The sequence below is a fragment of the Salmo salar genome, chromosome ssa10, assembly GCF_905237065.1.
Source record: "Salmo salar chromosome ssa10, Ssal_v3.1, whole genome shotgun sequence".
Taxonomy (NCBI): domain Eukaryota; kingdom Metazoa; phylum Chordata; class Actinopteri; order Salmoniformes; family Salmonidae; genus Salmo; species Salmo salar.
Window position 1 is genome coordinate 39,671,265 of NC_059451.1, and position 12,500 is coordinate 39,683,764.

Below are 12,500 nucleotides of genomic sequence, written 5' to 3' on the forward strand. Positions count from 1 at the left end.
TCTGTGGCGAAGATTCACCTGGGCCAGCTGGAGAGCTTTAGTCTGGGTAACCTGGACTCCAAGAGAGACTGGGGCCACGCCAAGGACTACGTAGAGGTAAGACTGGTGGAGACACTCCTACACAGACACACAAACACACAGCAACAGCATTATGGGGGTAATGTTTTCCAAGATCATTTGAGGCCGAAATATGTGATCTGCATGAAGCCTCTTGTGATAGCCTGCCAAAATAGAAACCAGAGAGAGGGAGGGAATGAGAGGAGGGAGAGGCCACAGACAGCACTCCACTTTCCCACCACTCACCCATGTCCAAAAAACCCTGAAACAGAGCATCATTGCTCCCCAAATGGCACCGGGCTCAGGCCAAAAGTAGTGCCCTCTGTAGAGAATAGGGTACCATTTGGGATGTAGAAATATTGAGGGAATGTCTGCCTGGCTGTGAATGATGACAGAAATACAGTGTTTGTGTTAACGTACTGGTGCCAGCAGGGAGACGGGACTGGAGAGATGAAAGGAACAGTAGGCGGGAAGCATGTCCCAGACCATAACTGGCCCTGTGTGTTGTGAGTGTTAGCGATAGGTTAGTGCAGCACGTGTGTGTGTGTGTGTGATAGGTAAGTGTTTGTGTGTTTGTCTCTTTCTTTATGAAGATGCAAAGCTTGGTGTGTTGCCATGTCTGACAGCAAGACTCCTCGTGGTGGGGCGGTGGTGGGGCGGTGGTGGGGGGTGACACTTTGACGAGGACTAGAGGGGGGTGTTTTAACTGGAACTTCTCTGTGGGTCACTGCGTCAGAGCAGGGTGGGGCCAACCCAGATGCTTTTGTGGCATCAGTCGATGCGTCAGTCATCCAATGATCACAAGAGGATCGTAGTCCCTCCATAGGGCAGTCATATCCCATGTGAACAACAGAGAAAGGAGAGCCAACACAACTGTTCTTTGGTTCCTTTCTGACATCTTTGTTCACATTTACCATAGAACTGTGTAACCAACGGTTATGGATGAAGACTGTCATGAAAATAGAATAACGGTCATAACCATAAAAATAAAACAACATCATTTTGATATTTATTGGTGTGGAACAAACAGCTGGGTGAAGATGCGACTGTCAGGCATTCTTGTGGTTTAGTGTAACATGAACTCTTAACAAGGACTATGACTCTACTACCATTCATTCTAATTAGACTGGTTTGGATTTTTCCCTGACCAATATGGCTGCCATTTTCATCCCGTTCTGGAACTTTAAGGGTCTATGACGTAGCCCATCAAGTAATTTAGTATGATCTCTATGATAAAAACATAGAAAAGTTTATTTTACATTCATTTACTTTATTTAAATATGAGCTATCCTGGAAACCCAGTGACTGGTTCTGATTGAATAGGTCCAGTCAGTCTCGTATTTTCATGTATAGGGTGAAACTTCTTGTTGTATATCTGTGTGTGCGCATGCTGGTGTTTGTGTGTGTCTACCCGGCGCCTGTCCGGGACACCCTGGTTTGAGACACTCCAGGTTTCCTGTGGGAACGTCAGCATTCCAGGTCTGGTGAATCACTCACCTCCACGCCATGCCGCTCCTGTGTTGGAAAGACGGATTTTTGGGAAGTCAAACAGAACAGAAGCCGGCCGAGGGACTGAGGAGAACTGTGGTGGAGAGGGGAGGATATTGGGAGGAGAGGGGGATGGAGGAGAACTGTGGTGGAGAGGGGAGGATATTGGGAGGAGAGGGGGATGGAGGAGAACTGTGGTGGAGAGGGGAGGATATTGGGAGGAGAGGGGGACGGAGGAGAACTGTGGTGGAGAGGGGAGGATATTGGGAGGAGAGAGGGGACGGAGGAGAACTGTGGTGGAGAGGGGAGGATATTGGGAGGAGAGGGGGATGGAGGAGAACTGTGGTGGAGAGGGGAGGATATTGGGAGGAGTAGGGGACGGAGGAGAACTGTGGTGGAGAGGGGAGGATATTGGGAGGAGAGGGGGATGGAGGAGAACTGTGGTGGAGAGGGGAGGATATTGGGAGGAGAGAGGGGACGGAGGAGAACTGTGGTGGAGAGGGGAGGATATTGGGAGGAGGGATGGAGGAGAACTGTGGTGGAGAGGGGAGGATATTGGGAGGAGAGAGGGATGGAGGAGAACTGTGGTGGAGAGGGGAGGATATTGGGAGGAGAGGGGGATGGAGGAGAACTGTGGTGGAGAGGGGAGGATATTGGGAGGAGAGAGGGATGGAGGAGAACTGTGGTGGAGAGGGGAGGATATTGGGAGGAGAGGGGGATGGAGGAGAACTGTGGTGGAGAGGGGAGGATATTGGGAGGAGAGGGGGATGGAGGAGAACTGTGGTGGAGAGGGGAGGATATTGGGAGGAGAGGGGGATGGAGGAGAACTGTGGTGGAGAGGGGAGGATATTGGGAGGAGAGGGGGGATGGAGGAGAACTGTGGTGGAGAGGGGAGGATATTGGGAGGAGAGGGGGACGGAGGAGAACTGTGGTGGAGAGGGGAGGATATTGGGAGGAGAGGGGGGACGGAGGAGAACTGTGGTGGAGAGGGGAGGATATTGGGAGGAGAGGGGGACGGAGGAGAACTGTGGTGGAGAGGGGAGGATATTGGGAGGAAAGGGGGACGGAGGAGAACTGTGGTGGAGAGGGGAGGATATTGGGAGGAGAGGGGGACGGAGGAGAACTGTGGTGGAGAGGGGAGGATATTGGGAGGAGAGGGGGACGGAGGAGAACTGTGGTGGAGAGGGGAGGATATTGGGAGGAGAGGGGGACGGAGGAGAACTGTGGTGGAGAGGGGAGGATATTGGGAGGAGAGGGGGACGGAGGAGAACTGTGGTGGAGAGGGGAGGATATTGGGAGGAGAGGGGGACGGAGGAGAACTGTGGTGGAGAGGGGAGGATATTGGGAGGAGAGGGGGATGGAGGAGAACTGTGGTGGAGAGGGGAGGATATTGGGAGGAGAGGGGGACGGAGGAGAACTGTGGTGGAGAGGGGAGGATTTGGGAGGAGAGGGGGATGGAGGAGAACAGACGAGTGTTTGTGGGACTTTATACATGATGTATTCCCTGCTGAAAGTTATACTCCACCCTGCTAAATAACATACACACTCACACCATATACACGTCTCTCTTTCACATCCCACAACTCCTCTCTCTCTCTCTCTCTCTCTCTCTCTCTCTCTCTCTCTCGGCCTCTCTCTCTCTCTCTCTCTCTCGGCCTCTCTCTCTCTCTCTCTCGGCCTCTCTCTCACACTCTCGGCCTCTCTCTCACCCTCTCGGCCTCTCTCTCACTCTCTCGGCCTCTAGCTCTCTCTCTCTCTCTCGGCCTCTCTCTCACTCTCTCGGCCTCTCTCTCACTCTCTCGGCCTCCCTCTCACTCTCTCGGCCTCCCTCTCACTCTCTCGGCCTCTCTCTCACTCTCTCGGCCTCTCTCTCACTCTCTCGGCCTCTCTCTCACTCTCTCGGCCTCTCTCTCACTCTCTCCGCCTCTCTCTCTCACTCTCTCCACCTCTCTCTCGGTCTCTCTCTCGGCCTCTCTCTCTCTCTCTCGGCCTCTCTCTCTCTCGCTCGGCCTCTCTCTCTCGGCCTCTCTCTCTCGGCCTCTCTCTCTCGGCCTCTCTCTCTCGGCCCCTCTCTCTCTCTCTCGGCCCCTCTCTCTCTCTCTCTCGGCCTCTCTCTCTCTCGGCCTCTCTCTCTCTCTCTCTCGGCCTCTCTCTCTCTCTCTCGGCCTCTCTCTCTCTCTCGGCCTCTCTCTTTCTCGGCCTCTCTCGCTCTCTCTCTCGCCCTCTCTCTCTCTCTCGGCCTCTCTCTCTCCCATCCTTCACCCCCTCTCTCTCTCTCGGCCTCTCTCTCTCTCGGCCTCTCTCTCTCTCTCGGCCTCTCTCTCTCTCTCTCTCGGCCTCTCTCTCTCTCTCGGCCTCTCTCTCTCTTATCGGCCTCTCTCTCTCTCATCGGCCTCTCTCTCTCTCATCGGCCTCTCTCTCTCTCATCGGTCTCTCTCTCTCTCTCTCTCATCGGCCTCTCTCTCCCGTCCTCTCTCTCTCTCTCTCTCTCTCTCTCTCTCTCTCTCTCTCTCTCTCTCTCTCTCTCTCTCTCTGTGTGTCTGTTTCTCTGTGTCTGTTTCTCAGAGTCACTAAGAACACACTTTAAAAGGACATAGTGATGTCTTTTGTCCCTGGTGTCAGCAGTACATTACCATGGCGAAGTTTAAACAAAGCCATGTGTTCTCCACTGTGGGCGTCTCTCTCTCTTCTCCCCCCTCCCTCCCTCCATCTCTCCATCTCTCCACCCAGGAGGAACAGGGAAATTGCCTCTAATAGTGTGTGTATGAATTTGTGGTGGCAGAAGGGGCGTGCAGTGTGTCTGCACTAACAGCGTCTGAAGCCCCGTGGTCGAGTGTTAGCTCACCAGCCATATCCAGTGTCTCTCTCTCTCTCTCACACACACACACACACACACACACACACACACACACACAGCCCTGAATGGAGCATTTAAGGGATGGGTCTATGACTGGTCTTTTGTGTGGCCGACTCCTTTCTTGTTGAAACAGTGAATAAAATCATTGAGCTTATCGTAACCTGCCTTCACTTTAAATCTGGTTTAGAATCAAAATATGGAATTGTCAGAACAGGTCTGCGAAATGAAACATAAGTTTGATTACATCATTTTATTGGTTCTTCTAAACGTACAGGAACACACACAGGGGGCGCAGGAAACTAAAACATACACACACCAAATCACATTCCCACACACATATTGATCTGGTCTGAGAGCAGGAGAAGAGGATGTTGTTGTCAGTCATCTTTTCTCTCTGCCGTGTGCTGTGTCTCTCTGAGTTAGCCCGGGGGTATGGCTTATACAGGGTACAGCACACCTTGTTGTCCAGCTGTTTTGATGTTTGTGTTGCCCCGGTTCAGTCTCTGCTCCCCTATCCTAGTGTCCTTATTTGGCCAGCGCCCAGTCCCCAGTGGTTTCCCTCACTGACTCTGAGGCGAAACTACTGCTTCTGCTGCTGTTGTGGGCTAGAGGGGTGAAACTAGCATGTTCCCTGACCTGTTTGTGCTGTCTTGCCAACTCCTACGGTCACTGTAATGCCAACCGACCATAGGAGTTGGCTATAGCGCACAAACAGCTGTGGGACCAGGCTAGTATGGAACTGTTGTGAGATGAGTGTAGCCTAGCCTCCATCTTGCCCCCACCCCTCCCTGAAAACTCCCTCCTGCCACCAATATGGAGAAAAAACAACACATACAACACCTCATTCTTTTTTTGTCACGCTCTGTTTGTTAAATTGGGCCTTTTGATATTTACTTCCGTGTTGCAGTGGGTCTCGCAGTGCTTGGTGTGGCAGTAATGTGTGTGGCAGTAGAGTTTGAGGCAGTACTGTGTCTGTGTGTGTGTGGCAGGACTGTGTGTGGCAGTAGAGTTTGAGGCAGTACTGTGTCGTGTGTGTGTGTGTGTGTGTGTGTGTGTGTGTGTGTGTGTGTGTGTGTGTGTGTGTGGCAGGACTGTGTGTGTGTGTGTGGCAGGACTGTGTGTGTGTGTGTGTGTGGCAGGACTGTGTGTGTGTGTGTGTGTGGCAGGACTGTGTGTGTGTGTGTGTGTGTGTGTGTGGCAGGACTGTGTGTGTGTGTGTGGCAGGACTGTGTGTGGCATTCAGGCGTCATGGAGGATACAGGACAGCCTGCCACTTTTCACCTTTGTCTTTTTTCCCTGAGCAGCTGCCTCTATGCAGTAATGGTTACAGATGAGGCTAATTAGCCGATCAGGCCCAATCACAGATGATTAATGAGGGCAGCCGGCCATTCATCACACATTTTTGGCAGCCAGGTGACAGTGGGTGCGTGGCCAGCAGAGTAGACCGGGTACGGTACAGTAAGTCCAGTTCTGTTCCAGCGGGCATCATGCCAACCACAGACCCTACTATATATTCTCAGTGGAGCCCCATGGTGGGACAGGAGGGAACTGCAGCTCTTGCTCGGTACCCCATTTTCCATACTATAGAGACAGTATTTTGGTGTGTGTGTGTGCACTTGCCTATGTATGTCTGTAAGCATGTGTGAGGCAGTGTGTAAAGCATTCGGTGGTGATTTGGGGGGCTCAGTAAATACCTTCACTTTGACTGTAAGACTTTTATAAACACAGCTGGACTGGTAAAGAGGGGATGGGGGAACTGGTGGAGGGCTGAGGTTTCATCCCATGGGCCTCTGCACCAGACTTGGTACCCCTATCCACCACTCACCCCCCTTATGCCCTGGCATAGGCTAATCATACCAGCATGCATGATCTCATTTCATCTCTAAGGCGTGCGTGTGTGTGTGTGTGTGTTAAAGATGGGGTCAGTTGGAAGAGGGTAGCTTTTTAGTAGTTTCTCTCAGTGCTCATGTTGTCTTGGCATCCCACACAAGCAGGGTAAATAAACAGGTGTGCGTGCTAGTGAGGGGTGTCAATGCAGGTCAAACTTAAAGGGATACTTGGTGATTTTGGCAATGAGGCCCTTTATCTACTTCCCCAGAGTCAGATGAACTTGTAGATACCATTTATGTCTCTCTGAGCAGTTTGAAGGAAGTTGCTAACTTGCACTAGCATAATTGCTAACTAGTGTTAGCACAATGACTGGAAGTCTATGGTATCTTCTAGCATGCTTGCAGATACCATAGACACAGATAGAACAATGACAGATATTCCACCGGATGTATAAATGTAAAGTATCCGCTTGGCGTTTCCACTCACTACCAAATATGGTGGTGAGAGGAAGCCCAGTGGCCGCGATATGGACTTTGGCCGACATTTGATCTCAATAAAGTTTTCTGTTTCCAAAACTATAATCTGTTACGAACAGAGTGGGCTAAGTTTTGTAGACTTTACCCTTTGTCAAAATTTAAAAAATTGTGTTTAGGAGTGCAAGGGCAAAATGAGTTATTGCACATATGCACTTCACAGAGTCGGCGTTCTAGTACATGCTAGTACTCGCCAATAGGCTCTCGCTAGCTCGTGCTTGGCTTCCCACCGCCTCCTTGTTCTGCCCAGTAGGAGTCATTTGCTGCCCTTGGAAACGACAGGCTGTGGTCTGTCTTGGGTTAGTTAAAAAAATCTTTGCTATAGACTTCCAGTGCCAACGCTAGTTAGCATTGGCTTGCGGAACTACCTTTAACTTCCTTCATACTGGATGCAGAGACCTACAAAGGGTATCTAACTCTGGAGAAGTAGAGAAATGGTCTCATTGCCAAAATCCTTAAGTATCCCTTTAACCTGTGGCCTTAGCAGCAGCTCAATAAAGCAGGGTCTGCCCCTGTGTCTCACGGCAATACAAACACACACTGAATCCCCCCACCTCCAATCCTCAACTACCCCCTAACTGACCACAACACACACTGAATCCCCCCACCTCCAATCCTCAACTACCCCCTAACTGACCACAACACACACTTAATCCCCCCCCCCTCCAATCCTCAACTACCCCCTAACTGACCACAACACACACTGAATCCCCCCACCTCCAATCCTCAACTACCCCTAACTGACCACAACACACACTGAATCCCCCCCTCCAATCCTCAACTACCCCCTAACTGACCACAACACACACTGAATCCCCCCCTTCAATCCTCAACTACCCCCTAACTGACCACAACACACACTGAATCCCCCCACCTCCAATCCTCAACTACCCCCTAACTGACCACAACACACACTGAATCCCCCCCTCCAATCCTCAACTACCCCCTAACTGACCACAACACACACTGAATCCCCCCTCCAATCCTCAACTACCCCCTAACTGACCACAACACACACTGAATCCCCCCCTCCAATCCTCAACTACCCCCTAACTGACCACAACACACACTGAATCCCCCCCTCCAATCCTCAACTACCCCCTAACTGACCACAACACACACTGAATCCCCCCCTCCAATCCTCAACTACCCCCTAACTGACCACAACACACACTGAATCCCCCCCTTCAATCCTCAACTACCCCCTAACTGACCACAACACACACTGAATCCCCCCCACCTCCAATCCTCAACTACCCCCTAACTGACCACAACACACACTGAATCCCCCCCTCCAATCCTCAACTACCCCCTAACTGACCACAACACACACTGAATCCCCCCCTCCAATCCTCAACTACCCCCTAACTGACCACAACACACACTGAATCCCCCCTCCAATCCTCAACTACCCCCTAACTGACCACAACACACACTGAATCCCCCCCCTCCAATCCTCAACTACCCCCTAACTGACCACAACACACACTGAAACCCCCCTCCAATCCTCAACTACCCCTAACTGACCACAACACACACTGAATCCCCCCCTCCAATCCTCAACTACCCCTAACTGACCACAACACACACTGAATCCCCCCCTCCAATCCTCAACTACCCCCTAACTGACCACAACACACACTGAATCCCCCCCTCCAATCCTCAACTACCCCCTAACTGACCACAACACACACTGAATCCCCCCCTCCAATCCTCAACTACCCCCTAACTGACCACAACACACACTGAATCCCCCCTCCAATCCTCAACTACCCCCTAACTGACCACAACACACACTGAATCCCCCCCTCCAATCCTCAACTACCCCCTAACTGACCACAACACACACTGAATCCCCCCTTCAAGCCTCAACTACCCCCTAACTGACCACAACACACACTGAATCCCCCCTCCAATCCTCAACTACCCCCTAACTGACCACAACACACACTGAATCCCCCCCTCCAATCCTCAACTACCCCCTAACTGACCACAACACACACTGAATCCCCCCCTCCAATCCTCAACTACCCCCTAACTGACCACAACACACACTGAATCCCCCCCTTCAATCCTCAACTACCCCCTAACTGACCACAACACACACTGAATCCCCCCTCCAATCCTCAACTACCCCTAACTGACCACAACACACACTGAATCCCCCCTCCAATCCTCAACTACCCCCTAACTGACCACAACACACACTGAAACCCCCCCTTCAATCCTCAACTACCCCCTAACTGACCACAACACACACTGAATCCCCCCTCCAATCCTCAACTACCCCTAACTGACCACAACACACACTGAATCCCCCCTCCAATCCTCAACTACCCCCTAACTGACCACAACACACACTGAAACCCCCCTTCAATCCTCAACTACCCCCTAACTGACCACAACACACACTGAATCCCCCCCCTCCAATCCTCAACTACCCCCTAACTGACCACAACACACACTGAATCCCCCCTCCAATCCTCAACTACCCCCTAACTGACCACAACACACACTGAATCCCCCCCTTCAATCCTCAACTACCCCCTAACTGACCACAACACACACTGAATCCCCCCACCTCCAATCCTCAACTACCCCTAACTGACCACAACACACACTGAAACCCCCCCTCCAATCCTCAACTACCCCCTAACTGACCACAACACACACTGAATCCCCCCTCCAATCCTCAACTACCCCCTAACTGACCACAACACACACTGAATCCCCCCTCCAATCCTCAACTACCCCTAACTGACCACAACACACACTGAATCCCCCCCCTCCAATCCTCAACTACCCCCTAACTGACCACAACACACACTGAAACCCCCCCTTCAATCCTCAACTACCCCCTAACTGACCACAACACACACTGAATCCCCCCCCTCCAATCCTCAACTACCCCTAACTGACCACAACACACACTGAATCCCCCCCTCCAATCCTCAACTACCCCCTAACTGACCACAACACACACTGAATCCCCCCCTCCAATCCTTAACTACCCCTAACTGACCACAACACACACTGAATCCCCCCCTCCAATCCTCAACTACCCCCTAACTGACCACAACACACACTGAATCCCCCCCTCCAATCCTCAACTACCCCTAACTGACCACAACACACACTGAATCCCCCCCTCCAATCCTCAACTACCCCCTAACTGACCACAACACACACTGAATCCCCCCCCTTCAATCCTCAACTACCCCCTAACTGACCACAACACACACTGCAACCCCCCCTCCAATCCTCAACTACCCCCTAACTGACCACAACACACACTGAATCCCCCCACCTCCAATCCTCAACTACCCCCTAACTGACCACAACACACACTGAATCCCCCCACCTCCAATCCTCAACTACCCCCTAACTGACCACAACACACACTGAATCCCCCCTCCAATCCTCAACTACCCCTAACTGACCACAACACACACTGAATCCCCCCCTCCAATCCTCAACTACCCCCTAACTGACCACAACACACACTGAATCCCCCCCTCCAATCCTCAACTACCCCTAACTGACCACAACACACACTGAAACCCCCCTTCAATCCTCAACTACCCCTAACTGACCACAACACACACTGAATCCCCCCTCCAATCCTCAACTACCCCCTAACTGACCACAACACACACTGAATCCCCCCTTCAATCCTCAACTACCCCCTAACTGACCACAACACACACTGAATCCCCCCTCCAATCCTCAACTACCCCCTAACTGACCACAACACACACTGAAACCCCCCCTCCAATCCTCAACTACCCCCTAACTGACCACAACACACACTGAATCCCCCCACCTCCAATCCTCAACTACCCCTAACTGACCACAACACACACTGAATCCCCCCCTTCAATCCTCAACTACCCCTAACTGACCACAACACACACTGAATCCCCCCCTCCAATCCTCAACTACCCCCTAACTGACCACAACACACACTGAATCCCCCCACCTCCAATCCTCAACTACCCCCTAACTGACCACAACACACACTGAATCCCCCCACCTCCAATCCTCAACTACCCCCTAACTGACCACAACACACACTGAATCCCCCCCTCCAATCCTCAACTACCCCCTAACTGACCACAACACACACTGAATCCCCCCTCCAATCCTCAACTACCCCCTAACTGACCACAACACACACTCACAACAACACCTAGTCAGATGAGACATGTTTTAGCAGCTCAGTCATTACATGTCTGACACATGAGTTAACAAAATTAAACTCGTCCTTTGTTTTGTTCTTTGAGTTATGTTATTTATCTGCCAGAATGATTTGATTGGTTTGGAGAAGTGTAATTATGCAGTTCCAGAGCCAATAGCTAATGTTCTAGTGTTCAGAGCCATAGGTGGCTTTGTACTGGAGGAGAAACAGTTAGACTCTCGGGTAAGACACACACACGACTTCTCTCTTGATTTGTGTGTGTATGTGTTTAACATTTGTTGATCTCTCTCCATTTTATCTTCTGAAAAAGGTGTTGCAGGTATAGCTTTTGTTGCAGGTGTATGTGTGTGTTGCAGGTATAGCTTTTGTGTTGCAGGTGTATGTGTGTGTTGCAGGTATAGCTTTTGTGTTGCAGGTATAGCTTTTGTGTTGCAGGTATAGCTTTTGTGTTGCAGGTGTATAAGTGTTGCAGGTATAGCTTTTGTGTTGCAGGTGTATGTGTGTGTTGCAGGTGTAGCTTTTGTGGTACAGGTGTATGTGTGTGTTGCAGGTGTAGCTTTTGTGTTGCAGGTGTCTCCTTTGTGTTGCAGGTGTATGCGTGTTGCAGGTATAGCTTTTGTGTTGTATGTGTGTAGCAGGTGTAGCTTGTGTTGCAGGTGTGAGTTTTTGTGTGTGTGTGTGTGTGTGTGTGTGTGTGTGTGTGTGTGTGTGTGTGTGTGTGTGTGTGTGTGTGTGTGTGTGTGTGTGTGTTTTTAGATCTGACTTGGTCATCGGGTGCGGGGCGGCCCAGTGGCCAGTAAGTGGTGGTTAGTGGTACATGTATTTCAGCTTTGCATGTCCTGCTGCCCTGGGGGTGTTGTTTTAGAGGGGGAAACCAGTCACAGGAACACATGTTGGACACGTCAACTCCACATTCAGACCAGAACCCCACCTCCAACTCTCTAACCCCATACCCGGACCACAACACAATCAGGTACTACAGTGGGAGAGTTAGGTCTGTATACATTATGTTATTACATAGTATTACATGTATACACACTGAACAAAAATTAGAACCCAACATGTAAAGTGTTGGTCCCATGTTTCATGAGCTGAAATAAAAGATCCCAGAAATGTTCCATATGTACAAAAAGCTTATTTCTCTCCAATTTTTGCAGAAATGTGTTTACGTTCCTCTTAGTGAGCATTTCTCCTTTGCCAACATAATCCATCCACCTGACAGGTGTGGCATATCAAGATGCTGATTAAACAGCATGATCATTACACAGGAGCACTTTGTGCTGGGGACAATAAAAAGCCACTCTAAAATGTGACGTTTTGTCACACAACACAATGCCACAGATGTCTCAAGTTTTGATGAAGTGTGCAGTTGGCATGCTGACTACAGGAATATCCACCAGAGCTGTTGCCAGAGAATTGAATGTTAATTTCTCTACCATAAGCTGTCGTTTTTGAGCATTTGTCAGTACATCCAACCGGCCTCCTAACCGCAGACCACGTGTAACCACGCCAGCCCAGGACCTCCATGTGGGTTTGC

At 50.8% G+C, this 12,500-nt stretch overlaps 1 protein-coding gene across 2 annotated transcripts in view; it reads left to right on the forward strand.

Moving 5' to 3' along the window:
• gmds (GDP-mannose 4,6-dehydratase) overlaps nt 1-12,500 on the forward strand; it is a 229,760-nt gene that overhangs the window by 96,321 nt on the left and 120,939 nt on the right. For both annotated transcript variants that reach the window (XM_014123207.2, NM_001141373.1), the window contains one exon: nt 1-96. This exon is cut by the window's left edge and continues 32 nt beyond it. In XM_014123207.2, the coding sequence (XP_013978682.1) occupies nt 1-96 (96 nt within the window). The remainder of the gene's footprint in view (nt 97-12,500) is intronic.